Here is a 19,123-nt window from a genome sequence, read left to right on the forward strand (position 1 = left end):
ACATGACCCAATTACTTATGAAAACTGGAAGTTGACATTACCAACTGTAATTTTCTGCTCTTCATATTTCTGTAACTAAAAAAACCCAATAAATTCTCTTCAGATGACTGACTAAATATTGCAATTGTGGTATCTATTAGGTAATCTCAGGCAGTCGTAGTCTCTAAATGCACCCAGGAGTAAAGATGATTCTTACCTCATTTGATAAACCAGTCACATCTCTGCTAGCAGTTAAAACATTTCCTTTTTCTGTAGTGCCGGAGGATTATACAAAAATCCCACAGCTGCACTTCCACCTTTACAAAGATTCTTGGGAATAAGCTGGGCAGGACCCCCAGTAAAAACCTACCTGTGACAGACCATTCTCTCAGTGTGATCTAGTATGCCAGCTTAGTAAGAGTTCAGAGAGTCAATTATGAGTTTATTCAAGTGTTAAATCACCAATAGCTGATCTGATTCTTCTGACGTGGCACAAAAATGCCTGGTCTGTGCTCATATGGAGCATCACAGTAAAAATGAGCAAAGTGCATAGAAAAGGTCATTTCTTTGAGGGGCTTTTAAGCCCACTTTGCAGCAGCCAATGGCACGTTGGAGGCTAGTTGTTCTCCTCAAGGACAGGAAACAAACTGACCTTGTTAAAAAGCCCTTTGTCTGTAAACTCTTATTGGCCTAGTAAACTCACCAACCTCCCCGAGATGTTTTCTAGCTTAAGACATTAAAATCTACTTAACCCCAGTCTCCTCGGTCAAGCAATCTGCACTCAGAGGGCAAATGCAATTTTTACAGTAGTGAACAAAGCCTGGTCTTTGCTGTGGAAACCCCCATGTCTGAACACAGTTGGGGACAAAGGAGTTAAATCATATTGTCATTGTTCCATGGGCAACATCTAACTTCAGCGTTCCATCTCGGAGAAGAATGGCTGTACTGTTGCCCTGAGACTTCATTCTTCACTTCCCCAAGGCAGCACAGAACCAGGTCCAGTGTGTGTGGGTCTCTGGCTAAAGTCACCTTGACGAAAAAGTGGAGCAGGGTCACTTAGAATTCCGTGTCTGCGCTGGTCCCGCAGCAACAGCCACCCAAACCAGCCAGCTTGGGGCAGCCACATTCTACCGTGGGGGAAAGAGAACTGGTCCCACCCAAGTTGAAAGTACCACTCAACCCCGAATCATATCTCAGCGTGAGAAGTGGCACAGAGGGAGAAAAGCCAGCGGCACTTCCAATGGCTTTTCTGACACATCTTCTCATTGTACTAAAAAAACAGGCTCAGTTTAGCGGGTAGGGAAGTCTTAATCTACCGAATACAGGCCAGTCTCTGCTCCCCACAGTTACGCCAAGCCCTGTTCTCCACAGAGATGCCATGTTCTCTCTGTCTCCTGCACAGCAGGCCCCTGGAGGGAACTGAGAGATTTCTGACTGAGGACTGGTAAGAAGAGAGGCATCTGCTGGGCCAAGCCCTTAGTCGCATGTTCTGTGAATCCCACTGTCTGCCTCTGCTTGCTGCTGTTCTGCACAAGGTGCTAGCTTCTCATTCCAGGATGAAACAGCCCTGGGAACAGGAGAGCCAGGACAGCAGCAGGGCTGAACCTCTCAAGTCTTTCCCCACCTGTAAAGTTAAATGAGTGCTTCGGTCTCTGGCTGGCTTGGATCCTGAGTGTCTTCAGCCAGGTAGGGCTCCCAAGATGCAGAAGGGCGTGGATGATTGGTGTCTCCATTCACCTCCCTCAGCTGATGGTATGCGTAGTCACCATTTTCACAGTGGGCCCGGCTCCTGAGAACCAGCCTCACATTTCCTATCACACTGATCAAAAGCAGCAGCCCCAAGACTGCAGTGAAGCAGATCCAGGTTCTCCTGTGAGAGGGGAAAGAATGATCCGGTCTCAGCAATGAAGCATGACATGTCCCAACACATCAGTGACTACGCAGCAGATTTCAGGGTTGTGGCTCCTGGCTGGCTGCAGCCTAAGGTTGCACGTCACATTGGCTTAGCTGGGTGCGTTTAGCCTCTGAGCGGTGGCGCCTGAGATGTTTGGGCTCTTCCTTTAGCACTGACCTTTGCGCTCTCTTTTCCACCATTAGACCTGACCGTGGCAGGCAAAGCGGCTGTGTAAGTGATGGGGGCACCGAAGGCACATCAGTGAGTGCTGGGCCACACCGTTTCCAGCAGTTACAGGAGCGCTCAATACTGGGATGTTTTGTTTCATAACTAAGGCTAGGAGCCTGTCACAGAGATCAGAGGGGTCTTGCAGTCTGTGATTTTAGATGACCTCTGCAGCTTCAGCCCTGGGGGGAGAGGGGGCATGGGCCTTGGGCAGCCAGCCCTGTGCCTCTGTGATTTACTGTTAAGTGCCTGGGGCTTTTACCTGCACCACCTGTGACTAAATCTTAACCTCATTCACAATCAAAGCAGAACAGTGCATGCTTGAAGAGAGTCTATCGTTTCACTAACAGGAGCCAGAACCTTGGGCTAGGTGCAGCTCCCTATAGTGCCAGTGAGCCAGTGGCGTGAGTACAGTGGCAGGGCCCAGCACGTGTACTATATGCAATAAAGTAGGAGGTGTCCAAGCTCCCTGGCCAGCCTCCCTCCAAAAGGCCAAGGTGGGTTGCTGGGGGAGCTGCCAGAGGGGAGGCAGTGCTCTGTCACTGGTTAATATATCACCAACCCTGCACACTTACTCTGAGAGATGGGCTTTCTCCTCACTCCCTGCCTGCAACATGCGGAACACCACACAGCCCCCAGCTGGAAGGCAAGACAACAAGAGGTGAAGGAAATGGCATGGGTGAGAGGGAACTGCCTCACACCGAACAAGCCCCACTGAAGTGCAGGGAAAAGCATGAGCTTGCCAGGGTGGCGGCAGTCTGGCTCGCACCTTCCGGGTGCTAACGACTGACTTTCAGTCCCTCCTGCCCCATCAGTGTCGCACGGCAAAGCCGCTGAGCCCTGTAGCCGAAGAGAACCGAGCAAGCTGCAGCATGGGACGTACCTGTGGATAACTGGTCCTGTAGGCTGGACTTGTAAGTGGTATTACAGCTGCCCGTCTCCCAGTCACAAGGACAGCCGTGCTCGCAGTTACAGAGCTGTCCGCAGTTTGGCCCATACCTGCCTATGGGGCACTCTGAGGAATGAAGGTCAATTGATTACAAAAAACCAGGAACTTTCACATCAGCACTAGGCATGTTACCTCAGCCAGGCAGGTCCCCCTAAAGCTGGGGCATGTGTGCTAATTATTTAGAAACATTTAAACATGCTTCATTTCTCCCATATATTTTTGCGCACTACCTGTCTTTCTCAGGCACTTGGCTGGTGCCCAACCAGGCCATGATTTAGTTGGGCAGGACAAGCGTTTTATAAACGATGAGCTCAGCTCCATGGAACATGTAATGAAAACAAGGTGATGAAACTCAAACGAGCACAGTGGAGTTAATCCGTGCAACTCCCTGCAGCAGGAGCGGCAAAGTAAGATTCACACCCGCCTGAGATGGTTTAGTAAGAGCGGGTGCAGTTACACAAGGTCAGAAAGGAGAGCTGGACGCAAATCAGGCAGTAAAGGAGAAGCGTAAAGATCAGACTCTCAACACTCATGTACTCAGACTAGTACCGAGCGAGAGGAAAACGTGGAGGAATGAAGAATGAAAGTTGCCCAAATGTTTGTTTTAACAGGCCAGGGGAGCTGCCTTCAGCTGTACAGCTCTCTGCCTGCAACTGGGCCCGTTGTCAGGCCAGCGATGAACAAGGGGGAGTTGAGATGTTTTGAAAGCACACAGGGAAAGAGCCAGGCTCTTCCTCTTACCAAAGAGTCACTTTTTAGAAGAGCATCTTCTAGGCAAAAGGCAGCCCTGTACCCCAGCTGTAAGCCTGGCCCTTCTGTACACCCCGGGCCCAAACGCAGGCTCTGCCTGGGCTTGACTGAGCTCCCTGGGGCAGGGCTCATTATCTTGTTTAGACCGAAGACAGTGCTGCACAACACCGGACACTAAATGCCTTCACCTGCACACCCACAGTGCTAATGAGAAGAGCCGTCACCTTGCTGGCAGATGGTTCCATGGTAACCGGCCGGGCAGGTGCAGGCTCCGTGCACAGGGTCACACGCGCCACCGTTCTGACAGAGGCATTTCTGGGTGCAGCCATCCCCATAGGTGCCGCTAGCACATGCTGCAATAGGCAAACACAAGCTCAGCAGGGCTCCCTTACTGACCATGTGGAGAGCAGCTGCAACTCACCCCCACCCCCACGTCCTCCATTCACCGAATAACCATAACACAAGGGCCACGTACCACAGTACCTCAGACAAGCCACTTGGTTGCTAAGCCACCTGCAAGGAGAATCCACACCAGGCCCCTGCCCTGTGACAGAGCAAAGCAAACATGGTGCAGCTGGGAAGCAGAGGGGAGCTCCCACTAAGGGTAGGTAGGGGGCTCTGCTCTTTAGGCTTCTGAGTGCCAGAGATGGGAACTGGACTGGACTCCCACCTCTCTACAGTTGTGTTTGTACCATCCCTTTAACCAGCAACTGAGCCCAGGAGGAATCCCAGCTGGTGCTGGACAAGCCCCTTTAGTTCCCTCCTGCGCACCAGAGGCGGGCTCCGCCAGAGGCTAACAGCCTGTGCACACAGGCTGGGCTGCCAGGAGAGCTGAGGAGCCCGGCAGCTCAGGGCTCTCCACAGGAGGGGTGGGAGGGTTAGGCCGGGGCAGACTTCCCAAGGGCTCCAGAGGCGCCTGTGGCAGGGGGAGTGCCGGCTGAAGCCACAGGGCAGAGGTTGCCTCAGCTCCTGTTGAGGAGGTGAGCTGCTGCGGCTCCAATGCCCACAATGGGCGTGTCGCTCACAGCAAGGTGGCCAGGGTCAACGTTCTGGGGTTCGTTTTCACGCAGCAAGTGGGGATGCGTGAAATCAAACTATCGGGGCTCAACAGTCGACCACAGTACTCGTTATCGGGAGGAGCAAGGGGGGTCAACAGGAGAGTTTCTCCTGTCAACCTCCCTCTGTGAGCACGGCCAGCTGAGTCAAACTCAGATACGGTGATTCCAGCTACAAATTGTCAGAGCTGGAACTGCGCATCTTGGATCGACTTTCAGGTCTAGCGTAGACCTGGCCTTAGTGACTCTCCTGGTTTGGGCAGTTCAATAAAAGGCTTCTAAAAGCAAAACCCCCTTCTGCTCACGTGTCCCTCCACTACTCAGCTCTTGCACATGGTCTTCCCCCTGGGCCGTGCTAATGTGGTAGAAAAAGTCAAAAAGCTTCTTTCTACTTTCTTCACTCCTCCTGTGAATGTTAACAAAGTCTTCCTCGCCTCAGGAAACTCTCTGGAGGGCCAGTGAGCCGGAGGGGATGACATCATCATTACGAGAGGAAGAAATTTATTCACGCTACTTAAAACTCGACTCCTATTTAATGACAGCGCTCGAGGAGAACTTCTCTTGGGTCAGCGGCTGAAGCCACACTCTGCAGCTGCAGTTAAAAAAGCAGGAAGCACTCGCTCTTGCAGCTCTCTGATACAGCTGGCTGGGAACCCTGGCATGGAAATCCTGGCTGCTTCTAAAAGTGGAGGTGGGGGAAATCCAGCAAACCCCCCCCAGCAACCATTACGTATCTTAAGGGAGCAACAGAAAAGGACTATGCATCCTGCAGCCGTTCGTTCTTTGCTCTGCCTTAAGAAGCTCTTGCAGAACCATGTGAATGCTAGATAGGGCCAACAGAATCACAATTCCCCACTGCTGCAATATGAGGCAGGCTGAGCTCTGCCACAGCGGCTCACAGAGTCCCCCCCACCGTCATAAAGAACAAGGGGATGCTACACATTGGACTTACTCTTGCTGCAGTTGCTCCCTATCCAGCCCGCGTCACAGAGGCACCCAGCTGCACAAGAAGGAAACACCAATCAGGCACCACAGCTGAGAAAGGCAGAGGACTGCTTGAGACACGAATGCTCCCACTGGGTGCATGCCCCCACACGGCAAGATAAGGGTTAACACACTTCGCTCCAGGAGAGCCAGGGAATGCGCCAGCTGGGCCCATTCGCAGCTGCTGCTACGAAAGGCTTGGCTTTCAGCAGAGCCTGGAGCAAGAGCGGCTCTCCCAGGGGAGAAGACGTCAGTTGTCTGCAGAACAAAGATGCTGGAGACGTTTCCTACAAGCCGAGTGTGAGTGACTGGGGAAGGCTGGAGTAAGCCATGTCCCTGGGTGGCTTGTAGTCAGCCCCAGGGACTTGTCACCCAGAATCAGTCAAACGGAAGTCCCTGGTGACCCTTAGCCAGCAACGCTCCCGTGCAGCGTCTCAGTGGGGCATGGGGCACTCGGGGGTTAGGGTGACTGCCCTGCACTGTGGTCCTGTGACAAACGCTGGGGTTCCTGCAGGGATAGAAGGACATGGGATGTGGAGTGGCCCTGGGGGGAGATGCTCACATGGGGCTGTCTCTCTTCAGTGGGTCAGATCCTCTCCTGGACAGCCAGGCATGAGACTGGTTCCCATTCAAGCAGGAGGGGTTCCCCTACTTCAGTAAGGTGCCAGATGTGACCTGTGAATGTCAGCACCAAAGCCAGGCCAATCTCTATAACCCAATGGCTGCGCCCCTCACACCAGCCCCTAGTTGGCCAGGACAGTGGACTAGTGTGTGACACTAGTAATACACCCATCACCTGCTGCACTGGGCCTGCTTTGTAGCATGGGGTGGCTTACCCTCAGTGCAGACGCCGTGCTGGCTGCAGTTGCCAGGCCCGCAGTCCAGGATGCTGCAGTCTGGTCCTCTCCAGAAGTCCCCAGTGCAGTGGCACTCTCCCAGCACGCAGCGCCCCTGCCCGCTGCAGTCGGGGGGCCGGCAGGCAGGCTCGTGGACGCACAGGACCGTCGAGACACTGCGAGGGCAGCGCCACATGGCGTCGGACTTGCTGAGGACGAGAGGCAGTTCCCGTGAGGAAAGGCGGGGGTGTGAAACATTCACTGCTCCTCCAGCCTGAGTGGCGGTAGGAAGGGGGAGCGATGCGCGATCACTGAGTCCCCCAGCAAGGGGACAAGCCAGGACTCTGCTGGTTCTTGGAGGGGCTGGTACATCAGTGAGCTGCACAGAGCTGCGGATCAGCTGCCAGCCACCTCCTACCCGATCCCCACTTCAGTCACTCGACCTCGCTCAACAGCTCAGCTAGCAGCCTGAGCGTGGCAAGGTCTGTTAACAGGAGAGCAACAGCTCCAACTCCCACTAGTGGTTTACTCAAACTGCCCCATGATTTTATTGTGGCTCATTACTCCCCGGTAGACACGAGGTGAGGAGGACATGCTAACTTACAGCAGTAGCTGTCATATTTATACAGCACGCTTCTGCCTGAAAGAACCCAAGGCATGTCCCCAGCAGACAGCCACCACCGAAATGCAGCCACTTCTGGGGCGGAGGACAGCTGCCCGGTACCCTGCTGGCACATGGCATCCCGGGGTGGAGAACTGTAGTTTAGAACCACCGCCTTCTCTTGCCTGAGTTTAGCCCTGACTCTGGAGTGGGTCCCACATAAATCTGGTACAAAACTCCTCCATCTATGAACTGGGAAGCTGAGGTGTCCCCACCACTGTCATCATACAGCACCTACCAGTGATCCGATGGGTAACTCGCCAGCGTTCCATTCAAAACCAAGGTGGCTGAGCCTCCGCCGTCCAAATTGATAGCATTCACCACGCCCTGCTGCCTCAGAAAGTTGGCCATTTCAAAGAGGTTGAGGCTGTAAAACACGACCAGTTACAGTAGGGTCTCGACATTCGCGAAGAGTTCTGGGTTCAGAACCCTCGCAAATGGGGAGGAGGGGCTCGGAGCTGCCAGCGCTCCCGGCCCTGGGGAAGCGAAGCCAATCGCGAATAAATGAATTAGTGAATGTGGCACTCGTGAATGGTGAGACCCTACTGTATTGGCACTTTAGCACCGAGAGAGGCCAGAACTGAGTAGCAGTAGCAGCCTCGCTGATAACCCAGGGGGGCCTCTGAGTTCTTGAACTGAGTTTGTTTAGCACCACCTCCTGAAGCTTCTCATTGGATCTAATATCTGTTCAGGTTTAGAACAGTCTTCTTATCAATGAAGCCAAGACTTCTGTTGGGAGCTGGTGAATAACAGAAGTTTCAGCTTCACAGAATCTGATTTTTTTTAAATAGAATTTGAATGGATGTTTTATTTTTGAGCATTTTATATATTTTGATCTGTTTTATATTTTCATGGTTGTGGGAAACCATGGGGAGGGAGAATCAGACACTAATGAAGTAATGGCAGCAGATATTAGGCTTCTAAAGGCTACAGCTTTAGAACCATTAAAACGCAAACTGTCAACATCACGTTTCAAAATACACCGAGTGAAGAGCCTTAAATCTGAACTCTAGCAATTTCTCAAGCAGCATTTTCCTGCTTTGCCTATCTGGAAACTCTTGACTGCCAATGGAATCAGAGTTTCTGGCAGTTTGCGTCCATGTTGGAATTGAAATTTACCGACATTAACAAGTGAAAAGGGAATCTTGCCAGGCCAAGTGGCAGCTGTGGCCCTGGAAACAAAGGTGAAACGACTACCCTGGGGTTTTTACGCTCCAGCCACGGAGCACTGCATCAGTGGGAGGAGTTCAAAACGCGTTCTGATCCTGGCGCACGGCAAGTGTTCACACTGAGGTGATGGCAGTGTTTCCCACGATGTACCTCTGCAGGCACAGATAAGCACTCAGACAGAAGACCCCAGAAAGAGACAGAGTCTGTGCACATCATGCCTCTTGTCTGTGTGAAAGATGTTTTCCTTCCTACTAATGAATCTAGGAGGACTATCCCTGAAAGAGCTGAGAAAACAACAGAGGAAAGTTTTCCCCTCCAGGTCAACTTCAGGAACTTGACAGCACAGTGGGGAGATTCAAATTCTCTGTTTCTTCCAGGTTTGGTGGCCATTTCCCCTGACACTTGGCTGGGTCCCTCACAAGGAAAAGACACAGCTCATCCTAGGAAAAGGTGACTACAACCCCCCACTGCTGACGGCAGGTGCTGGGCCTGAAATCACAGAGTCCAGGACCAGGAGCCCCCCACGTGGACATCTAGTCCAGTGATTCTCAAGCATAATGCCTGCCCCCCACGCACACGTACCAGTGTAAGCTGCGGCAGCACTTCACTTGAATTGGTTTGGGCTTCTCTGTTTTTCACTTGAGCTGTTACAGGTTTTTGTTCTGTTGCACGACTGAGCTCACACTTCAGTGGAAGAACAGCCAAAGCAAAATGGTGACTGTGGCCCATGCTCACAATTAAATGCACTCACTGTGTCACAGCAGATGAATTAACATCGGCATGGCAACAACTTTATATAGTAAGCAAGCTTGACAAAAATCTGCCATCATGCGTGGCTTCAGAAGAGAGAGTGGAGGGATAGCTCAGTGGTAAGAGCATTGGCCTTGTAAATCCAGGGTAGTGAGCTCAATCCTTGATGGGGGGCGCCTTTCAAGGGGTGGGGTGGGGCAGGGCAGGGCAGGTTAGGTTTACTTCGTTAAAAAAAAAAAAAATCTGTCAGGGATGGTACTTAGTCCTGCCGTCAGGGCAGGGGACTGGACTCCATGACCTCTCATGGTCCCATCCAGCTCTATGAGACATGTATATCTCCATGTTTCTTGAGCACCAGAGCCCTGCTGGCTTAACAAGGCATTGCCAGCAGTAATAGAGCCCTCCATGGTTGATCCTCCTCTCACAGACTCAGAGTGCACAGTGCTGCCTCTTTATAACTGCAAACTTTTACACAGCACCTTCAACTTACACCTGGCTCTACTGAACATGGGAGCTGATCCTGTTCTCCAAACTGGCGGTGATGCTGGATCTGTCCCTTTGATCCTTTGCCTGGCTCATGAATCTACTGAAGAACAAGTTCTCAGCCTTACCCTCTGGAATCTGTCTGTCCATCCACATGAAACAAGATCAATCGCCCAAGCGTGTCATGTCCCACCGCTGTCCTGGCAGATATGGTGTTGATGAACTTGTCAAAGGTCCCTGAATGAGGGGAAAGGATATGTCACAGGAGGGCGAAAGAGCTAGCTTTACAGATACTGAGCAACAGTGACTAACTTGACTCCAGCCTTCCCCCATCTAACCTCACACAGGAACTAGGGATGAGAATTTCCATAACAGCTCTTGGTACCAGAGACTGGCTGGCCTGAAGAGACTGGGGAGGGGAAATGGAGCCCTGCACCTCTCGATCACGGGTTCAGCTACAGCCCAGCTTGATGATGCTTTTGTGAAACTAATTTCTCTTTCAATCTAGCAGGCCAAGGACTAACTGGGGATTATCATCCATAGCACCCAAAGCCTCTCATCAGGGTCAGGGCCCTACAGATGCAGAAGACACAGTCCCTACTCCAGACTTCACAGACTAGGCTCCAGCTCTCAAGCTTCCAGGGGAGAGCACCAACACTGTATTTGTTACAGCAGCTACTGAGGTGGGGGTAGGAAGTGAAAGCTTCAAAAATCTGGATAACAGCAGGCATGAGCTGTTAACCCTCCCATATATTCCTACGTGTGGCACAGGCGTCAAGGTGCTCTGCGTCATAACCCAGATACAATAAGACTTTCTCTCCTTATCAGAGCAAGGCTTTTCATCAGCCACACTACCAGCAGGACTGGGGGGCAATGATAGTGCAGACCCAGCACCAGCAGTTAAAGTTACTTTAACCTTTATGCTGTCTAGCCCTATTCTGAGCAGGGGTAGAGGACCTGGTGTCCAACACGGCATCATATCACAGCTGGGGAACTGCCCGGGCCGTAGCAACGTGGAGAAGTGCTAATGGTTCTGGTACCATCGCATTGTAGCACCTGCTGTACCCATCATCTCTTCCTCCCAGTGGGGCCAACAGTCACCACGGGCCCCAGGGAGAGGTGTGAGAGGGGCCTGGCTCTGTGCCCTGGAAGGGGCAGGGCCAAGGGTGGACGAAGCGGTGCCAAGGGCAGTCAGCCTTCAGTGCTTTCCTGACCTTGGCGCTGCCCACCCCCCACGCTCCCTCACAGCCGTGCGCAGTGGCACGTCAAAGAGGCCTGGGGGAACTGCCCCCGTTGCCCCCTCCCAACTCCCGTCGGTGGGCCTGCTTCCTCTTCAAGCCTTATGGGAAAGCATTCAGCCCTGTCTATGCCAGCAGATGCCATAACTGTTTGCAGGCTGCAGCCACGGAGCAAACAACAGGCTGCGTACCAATGCACAATGAAACCAAGTGATTTCTGAAGAGAGCTCAGCAGCAGACTGGCCACAGGAGCTGAGGGTCTTTACCTGTGGTTTGAGTCTTGTCACACTCCGCTGCCTTACTCTGATTGACGTACACTTCTCCATCTCTCAGCAGCCAGACCACGCCACTCACCAGCTGCACAAACGGGTTCACTTGATCCAAGACATCCTCCTCAGACAGGTAACTGGGAGAGAGACCACAGGAATTGGGTGGCTCATCAAGGTGCCCAGAAAACTATTTGTGATACCAGGCCATTCCCTGGCCTACATAAGGACATCCATTTACTGCTGGTGACAGGCAGCTCAGCCAAGGCTGGAAAGAAACATGACCATGTGCGTAGACAAGACCAAGCTATGCTTTGCACTGTTGCAGATCAATGGGCGGTGCCAAGTTCACAAAAGATCTACATATTACAGTGGGCAATACCAAGTGATCACCAGCCCCTTGTGTACACTAGAGCTCTTACTGTTAGCGCCTCCAGGAGAGGCAAACCAGAGGGGCAGTGGTAGGAAGATTACAGCAAAATACTTTAACTTACTCTGCACAGAAGGTAGGTAGGTAGGAGCACAGCGGTTTTCGAACACATGCAGAGCCTCAGGCTCCACTAGCAATGCGTTAAGCTGGAGCTGGTGTAAAAGGTTTGAGAATCCACACTGGCCTGGGTTTTGCAATGCACAGAATCAGTTCCAGGACTCCGAAGGATGCAGGGGAGAACCCTGCAGTGCATTATGGGAAGGAGCCTTAACATAGAATCAAAAACCTAACCCAAACAATCTTGGACGCAGCCAGTGCTGCAAAAAAGGCATATGTGACTAGAACCTGCAGGCCCGCTAGCGTTTGTGACCACGCGTGCAAGTTCTTATTCACAGGAACATTCGCTGAAAAGACAAAAGCATCGCCAACACCAGCAAGACTGGTGGTGAGCGTATTTAGCAGTGGAATGGCTCTCACAACACTGTGAAATTGTAAGGAAACCCTTCATGATTCAGGTTAACTGCATCCTGTTTGCCCCAGGAAATACACTGAAGGCTTCTTACACTTATTTTGGAAGCATTTTTGACTACCATTTACAATCTGTGCCCGATATACTTCACCACGTACTTGAAAACCAGCAACATTCAGCACATTTCTGGAGATGCAACATCTAATCTGTAAGTATAAATACCTCAAATTTATAAACAGTAATTCTCCCCATGCCCCGGAAGCCCCACATTCTCCCCTTTTTGATGGGAGAGAAACTGAGACACGAGCAAGGTAAAGGCCTGATTTCCTGAGGTACCGAGCTCTCCCAAGCACAGTGAAAATCCACAAACTGTGGGTATCAGAGAGGTATCCGTGTAAGTCTGTACCTTCAAGAACAACAAGAAGTCTTGTGGCACCTTACAGACTAACAGATATTTTGGAGCATAAGCTTTCGTGGGCAAAGAGCCGCTTCATCAGATGCAACTGTGGGTATTATTCAGTGCCTCAGAAATTCAGGCCTTAAAGTACTTGCCCAAGGTCAGAAAGGGAAGTCTGGAGCAGACCCAGGCGTAGAACTAAGGAGTGACTGGTTTCCAGGCTAGTGCTTCAGATTCCAAGGCCAGACGGCTCCGCTGTGATCATCCAGCCCAGCCTGCTGTATCACACAGGCCAGAGAACCTTTCCAAAACGATATCTAGAGCCTATCTTTTGGGGAAAATGTCCAGCTGAACTTCAAAGCCTTGAAAGTAAAAGGTTCAATCTTATTCCTCGAGAGACTACAACGAACGTGCTGCTTCAAGCTTAAAGGAACCAATGGAAGAGTGTAAAAGCTTTCATACTATATAGCCACTCACCGATTTTCTGATAGATAAGCTCTCTTTGCCTACAATTGTATGTAAAAGGGATAGTCACAGAACTTCTGTGGACATGATCCATTACATAGCGCTGGAGCAGAAATTGATTCTGCAGGTGCAGGTCTAATAAGCTGCATACGTTATGGCTAGTGCAGAAATTGCATGGGCAAAAACGAGGGTGTAACCGCCCACGGGGGGACTTGAACCTAGGACCTTAGTGCTGGAGACTCTATAGTTTGAGCTAAAGGCCAGCTGGCTCTCAGCTAAGGCTACAAAGGACACTAATTCTTCCTCTGTGTAAGTGGTCTGGGTGCCACTACATGGGACAGTGAACCCCACCTAGGCATGTGGGTTACAATGGCTCGTTGGAACAGTCTGTAAACGTGACCCTTTATCTGCATGGTATTAATCCAGGGAAAGAAAGAACTACTTCCACAGAACAGAAATATCTGGGTTTTTGCCCTTCCAACAACATAAAAGAGTAAGTAACAAGAATAAAGCAGCGAGGTGAATACAAAAGTCCAAGTATTGAGATTGGTAAGCTCCATTCATCCCTAGGGAAGTATCAGGGCCTTCCTGCAAAGCTGCTCTGATAAATCACACTGACAGGGCTCCTTTCAATGAGGAAACCAAGTCAGAGATCAGGCAAGCTCTAAGGATTAAAAGTCCCCATTGCCGTATTATTAGGGGCAAGGCTTGGAGAGGCACTTTCTGCCTGTATGTTCATTACTAAGCCTTTCGGGAGATGAAAACGCCACGGAAACGTTCCCAGATCCTTACCCAAACACCATGGTGCCATCCTTCCTGATGCCAAACTGTGCGTTCTGCACACCTCTGGCATTTCTCACCAGCCTTCCATCACTCACAACGTTCCCAAGGCATTCTCCAGTGACCATGTCAAAGTAGCCGCCATTTTGGGCCACAAGGCACTTGCCACGTCTTGCGGTTTCCATCACAGTAGCCCGAAGACTTGAACTGCAACCTCCCAAGCCACCAGGCTCTACCACGGAGAAGGTTCTCAGGGGATTGTGTACAACGGCAAAGTGGCCATAGACTTCCCTGCGTGTCTTGCCCTCTGAGGAGAAGTAAGACACGAATCCTCTTGTTGTAGTTAGAGGGAGTTTGGTGCTGGTGTTGCTGGGCCACGTTTCGTGCGTTACGTTGCCATGCACGACCGCTTGACAGTCTCTGACGTATCTGTGATGGTGGCGAGGACCATGGGAGGAAGGCAGATATGGTAATAACAAGTCGTCATTTAACGAACTCCTGAAAGGAAGAGATGAGTGAGACTGTCAAAGTTAGTTCTCATTCAGCTGGTCTGGTTTATATGTTTGCCTAAGCTACTTGCAGGGCCCCTGAGCAGCTCGCAGATGTTCTAATGTATTTAGCCTCACAACTCCCCTGCAAGGGAAGACCTAATTACCTCCTTGTACAGATGGAACTGACACACAGTGCTACATTCACACAGGCTGGAGCAGCAACTCTCTCAGCCTGGCTCGACAGACTTGTGTTTGCTCAGGCTGGCATTCTAAAAAGCCTGTAGCTTTAAGCTGCAGTTCAGGTTCCAACGTCTAAGGCGGAAGTGAGCTTCAAAGCCTGAGTCACAACTTCTAAGCCTAAACAGCTATTTTTAGAGCACCAGGGCAAACTCCTAGCAATCCAAGCTGGGAGGCTCACTCCCGCAGCTCCATTAACCTACCCAAAACCACTACGGCCTTGTCTACACTCAATTTTTGCTGTTTTAACTGTGTTGGTATAGTTAAAGAGGTATCCCTTCCCTCCCCTCAAATCCATGCAACTATGGTATTAAAGTATTTATATTGGTACAGCTTATACCAATTGGAAAAGTGAACTAAGTTATATTGCTTATGGTGACATAACGACATCCACACTAGGGTTTTTGCTGTGGTGGTGATGGGTGTCGGGCATTCGGTTGTTTATTTTTTTTTAACCAACATAGTTACAACACCAAAACTTCTGAAGTATAGATCCAGCTATTTTAGAGCACCAGGGCAAACTCCTAGCAAGCCAAGCTGGGAGGCTCACTCCCGCAGCTACATTAACCTACCCAGAAATACTACGGCCTTGTCTACACTTAATTTCTGAAGTATAGATCCATTAAGTGTCTTCCCCAAGGTCACTCAAAAATTACGTAGCAGAGCAGTGACTGGAACCTGTGTCACAAGTCTCTAAACTCCTATCTCATAGGGAAACCAGCTCCATTTCACCATCAGTGCACATTCTTGAGCTTGGCAATTTTGAGCAACCCTCAATATTGCAGTAACCAGCAGGGGAGCACTGGCTTCAGCAAGGGAAAGGCATTTTTAACTCTAACAAATAAATGCTCAAAGAAGGCTTAGATGTCAGAGTAGCAAAGACACCTGACACCTGTCTATACTAGCACATCCACTGCAGCTTTTGGTTCATAGACTCATAGGGCTGGAAGGGATCCCAGGAGGTCATCGAGTCCAGCCCCCTGCTTCCAGCAGGATCAGCCCCAACTAAGTCATCCCAGCCAGGACTTTGTCAAGCCAGGCCTTAAAAACCTCTACGGATGGAGATTCCACCATCTCTCTAGGCAATGCATTCCAGAACCTCACCACCCTCCTGGTGAAGTAGTTTTTCCTAATATCCAACCTACTTCTCTCCTTCTGTAACTTTGGACCACTGCTCCTTGTTCTGTCATCTGTCACCACTGAGAACAGTTTCTCTCCATCCCCTGTAGAGCTCCCCTTCAGGAAGTTGAAGGCTGCTATTAAATCACCCCTCAGGTCAACAACGGAATTTGAGATGAAGCATTAGTGGCAGGGAGAGGAGGGGAATCAGGTGATATGGGCAAAGATGGGAGATGCCCAAGATAAAAAGATTGCTGAAGCCAGAAGGGGGCTGTCATGTAACTCTTTTTATATGGTCTTTTGTGTTCCCCATGCTTTGCTAGGTGGACGCCACTGAAACTAGATTACAAATTCTTTACTCAAGGGTAGAATAAGTTGTTACTTTGTGGCCTTCAGCATGAGACAAAAGGGAATAATACCTGCCACCTACACACCTCTTATTTTTCTGATGTTACCACATACGAATATCAAAGTTGCCAACTATTTTAATAAATGTTACCAGGACACATGTGCAGTGGAAATAATATCCGAAACGTTAGGTAACTGATAAAAGGAAAGCCTGTCTTGAATGCATGAGACAATGAGGTCTGGTGATCAGTACAGACCTATGTCAGCATCACTCGGGGATATGAAAAATCCACGCACACCCCGAAACTCATGGTAATACCAACCCAGCACCCTGTGTAGACAACATTTATGTGAGTGGGAGAGCTTCTCCTTCCAATATTGCTATGGCCCCTTGGGAAGATGGGTTAACTATGCATAGAGCACTGCAAATCCATGGATATCCTTTATATCCATAGCTGTGGATGTGGATATTTGCAGATCATTTTTGCAGATGCGGAAACAAACTTTATATCAAAACCCCTGCAAATTTGTGGATGTCTGCTTTATATTGGCAGTTATCCACATCCACAGATGTTGACGCAGATATCCACTGCTTGGTTTTGCAGATAAGGATATGGATACAAATTTTGTAGGGCTCCAACTAGGCAGATAGGACTGTAGCTGTGCAGATGCAGTGTTTTAAGCGTAGACATGCCCTATCTAATACATAAAACATGATATAAAGGAATTAAACACTGAGACATACCAGCTATGTCTACACTACCGAGATCTTTCAGAAGAAGCCCTTCCGAAAGATCTCTTCGGAAAGAACGCCTTTTGAAAAAGTGCATCCACACACAAAAAAGCAGATCAAAAGAGCGATCTACTCTTTTGAAAGAGAGTGTCCACATAGACCCTGCTCTTTTGAAAGAACTGGCCAAGGATCAAAAAATCAGGCCCCATGAGGACTCCTATTTTGAAAAAAAGGAACTGCAGAGAATCTACATACATTTTCTTTTGAAAGACGTTTTCAAAAGGGGGCGCTCTTCCTGAAAGTGATTTCGAAAGGAGTGCCGCATTCTTTCAATTTACTTTAGAAAGAATGCTTTTTGTGTGTAGACACTCCATGGGATCATCCAAAACAGCCCCCTTCTTTCAAAAAATCTTTTCCAAAGAACTTACTAGTGTAGAGACAGCCATGTAGTTTACTGATTCTTCAAAATCCCCAAATCCTCCTGTATGCTGTAAAATAGCTATAATGGGTGTTTCACTGTGCTTGACTTGTCAACAACATTTATGGCCATCATTTGGTTGAGATCACTTCTGACAGGAGACTATGCAGTAATCTACTATTGGCACAACTATAAAAAAGTAAAACACTCACGTTTTTTCCTGTCATGTTCTTTTTTACCCAGCAGTGCAGACAACCAACCATCTAGACCGGGGTGAGCAAATGTTTTATGTTGGGTCCCACTTTTTGGCCCTGCAATTAGGACCCCCCCCCAACCTGCGGGAGGACCACAAGAAGAGATATGGGGGGGCACTCAGGAAGGGGGTGGGACACTGGGAAAGAGGACAGAATGCTCAGGAAGAGGGTGCTGGGGGGGCTCCAGGGGGTGCCCCAAAGGGGGAAGCGTACTCAGGAGGAGAATCCCAGGAGGGTGGGTAGGGGACTCAAAGGGTGTGCTAAAGGGGAAGCGGTGCTTGGAGGGGTGTTTCAAAGAGAAGACCACAAGGGCTCAGCTGCACCACCACTTCCACATCATAAGCATTGCCCTTGTTGCGCTTCTGGCCATGGAACTTGGCACTGTTGTAGAGCAAGGAAGTGTTGTATAACTGTGCTATGTTGAGGAGCAGCAGTGGCGCCAGGCTGAAGGTGGCCTTGCATCCTTACAGGTGGCAGCACTCACTCTGCACGGGCATCGTGAGGAGCCCTCCTGGGGCCAGCATGACATGGGCCGTTGGAACCAATGAGGCCACCTTACTGAGCTGGGAACTCACCAGCTGTTCCTGCTGCTAGGCTATGGGCCTCTGATCATCCTGATCAGCTCAGAGGCGGAGAGTGGGGGAGTGCATTCCCTTGGCGACAGCAGTGGCCAAGGGGGAGGAAGCAGAGGTCTGGGGAGCTAGTGGAAGCCGCAGGAGGGAAGGGTGAGGGGGAACCCATCACACTGAGCCCTCCCTTACAAAATGTCATGCCCCCTCTTGGGAATGCTCCCCTAACTTTGCACATCCCTGATCTAGACCATAATAGTCCGTCTCATTTCCAGGAATCCTTATCTTTAATGGCTTTTCTGTCTCTTTTGCTTGCTTTGTTTATGCAGTGACACCACAATCAGGCAATTTATTATATTTTCACACCTCCACTAAAGTCAGGTTCAAGCTAACCCACGAGCAATTCCCCCTCCCCCCATCATTCCTGGAAACACTGCAGTACCAAGCTGATGCGTGAACTAGGTGGAGCAAGCCACCCGTGTAGCTTTCACATGCAAAAATACACTTAATGTACGTTCTCACAAAGAGAACGTTACCAGGTATTACCCTGATAAGAACAGAGGCTGCGCTCGACCATAGCCGGAGAGCAGCTGGGACATGGAGGGATCTGATAAAAGCCAATTGTCTCGTTCAGCGTATGTCAGGTGGGCCACAGGACTTCCCACGTGCACTAAGTACAGCAAAGTTCCCTCCCCAGACCCTGTGACCGGGCAGGGGGCCGAGGCACCCCTGCCGCTGATCACAACCTGCTGCGCCAGAGGGGAACAAGTACAGGGTCCGGCGGTGGGGGCACAGCGGAGAGAGAAGGCACCACGTGGGAGGGAAGAGGAAACGGGGCTGAGTCTACTGGCTTGGCGAGGCGGGCGGGGGGAACTGGGGCTGCTAATGGGGAGAATGGGGAAACTGGACCGGGGCTGGACGTGTCTCTCCCCCAGCCTCGGCCTCCCGGCGGGCCGGAGCCGCCAACGGCCGCGTCGGGAGGAGGCAGCGACTCACCCCGCGTCGCTGCCGCCGTGCGCCGTGCGGAGCCAGCTCAGCAGCGCCAAGTAGGCGGCCAGAACCGCCCAGAGCCGCGGCGGCAGCCTGCGGCCATCCACCGCCCACCTGGAGCCCGCCATATTGAGCCCACCGGAGGGTCACGTGACAGGGGGAGGTCACGTGATGAGGTCGGGG

At 50.7% G+C, this 19,123-nt stretch overlaps 1 protein-coding gene and 1 non-coding gene across 3 annotated transcripts; both read right to left on the reverse strand.

Annotated features, from left to right (window-relative positions):
- Positions 1-391: 391 nt before the first annotated feature.
- NAGPA (N-acetylglucosamine-1-phosphodiester alpha-N-acetylglucosaminidase) lies at positions 392-19,069 on the reverse strand. Of its 2 annotated transcripts, XM_075010680.1 has the most exons (11): positions 18,947-19,069; positions 13,794-14,279; positions 11,241-11,380; positions 9,865-9,973; positions 7,572-7,700; positions 6,673-6,881; positions 5,805-5,852; positions 4,022-4,150; positions 2,982-3,113; positions 2,674-2,737; positions 393-1,849 (listed from the first exon to the last, which is right to left on the reverse strand). In XM_075010680.1, exons 1-11 carry the CDS (start codon positions 19,066-19,068, stop codon positions 1,612-1,614), a joined length of 1,806 nt encoding a protein of 601 aa, XP_074866781.1. In that variant the 5' UTR covers position 19,069; the 3' UTR covers positions 393-1,611. The 2 variants fall into 2 exon arrangements, with proteins under 2 accessions (XP_074866782.1, XP_074866781.1); XM_075010681.1 differs by lacking the exon at positions 4,022-4,150 and having other exon boundaries at positions 392-1,849.
- LOC142021959 (U2 spliceosomal RNA) lies at positions 18,359-18,557 on the reverse strand. Its single transcript, XR_012647832.1, has one exon. It is a non-coding gene; the product is annotated as a U2 spliceosomal RNA (small nuclear RNA).
- Positions 19,070-19,123: the final 54 nt, after the last annotated feature.

The sequence above is a fragment of the Carettochelys insculpta genome, chromosome 16, assembly GCF_033958435.1.
Source record: "Carettochelys insculpta isolate YL-2023 chromosome 16, ASM3395843v1, whole genome shotgun sequence".
Lineage (NCBI taxonomy): Eukaryota > Metazoa > Chordata > Testudines > Carettochelyidae > Carettochelys > Carettochelys insculpta.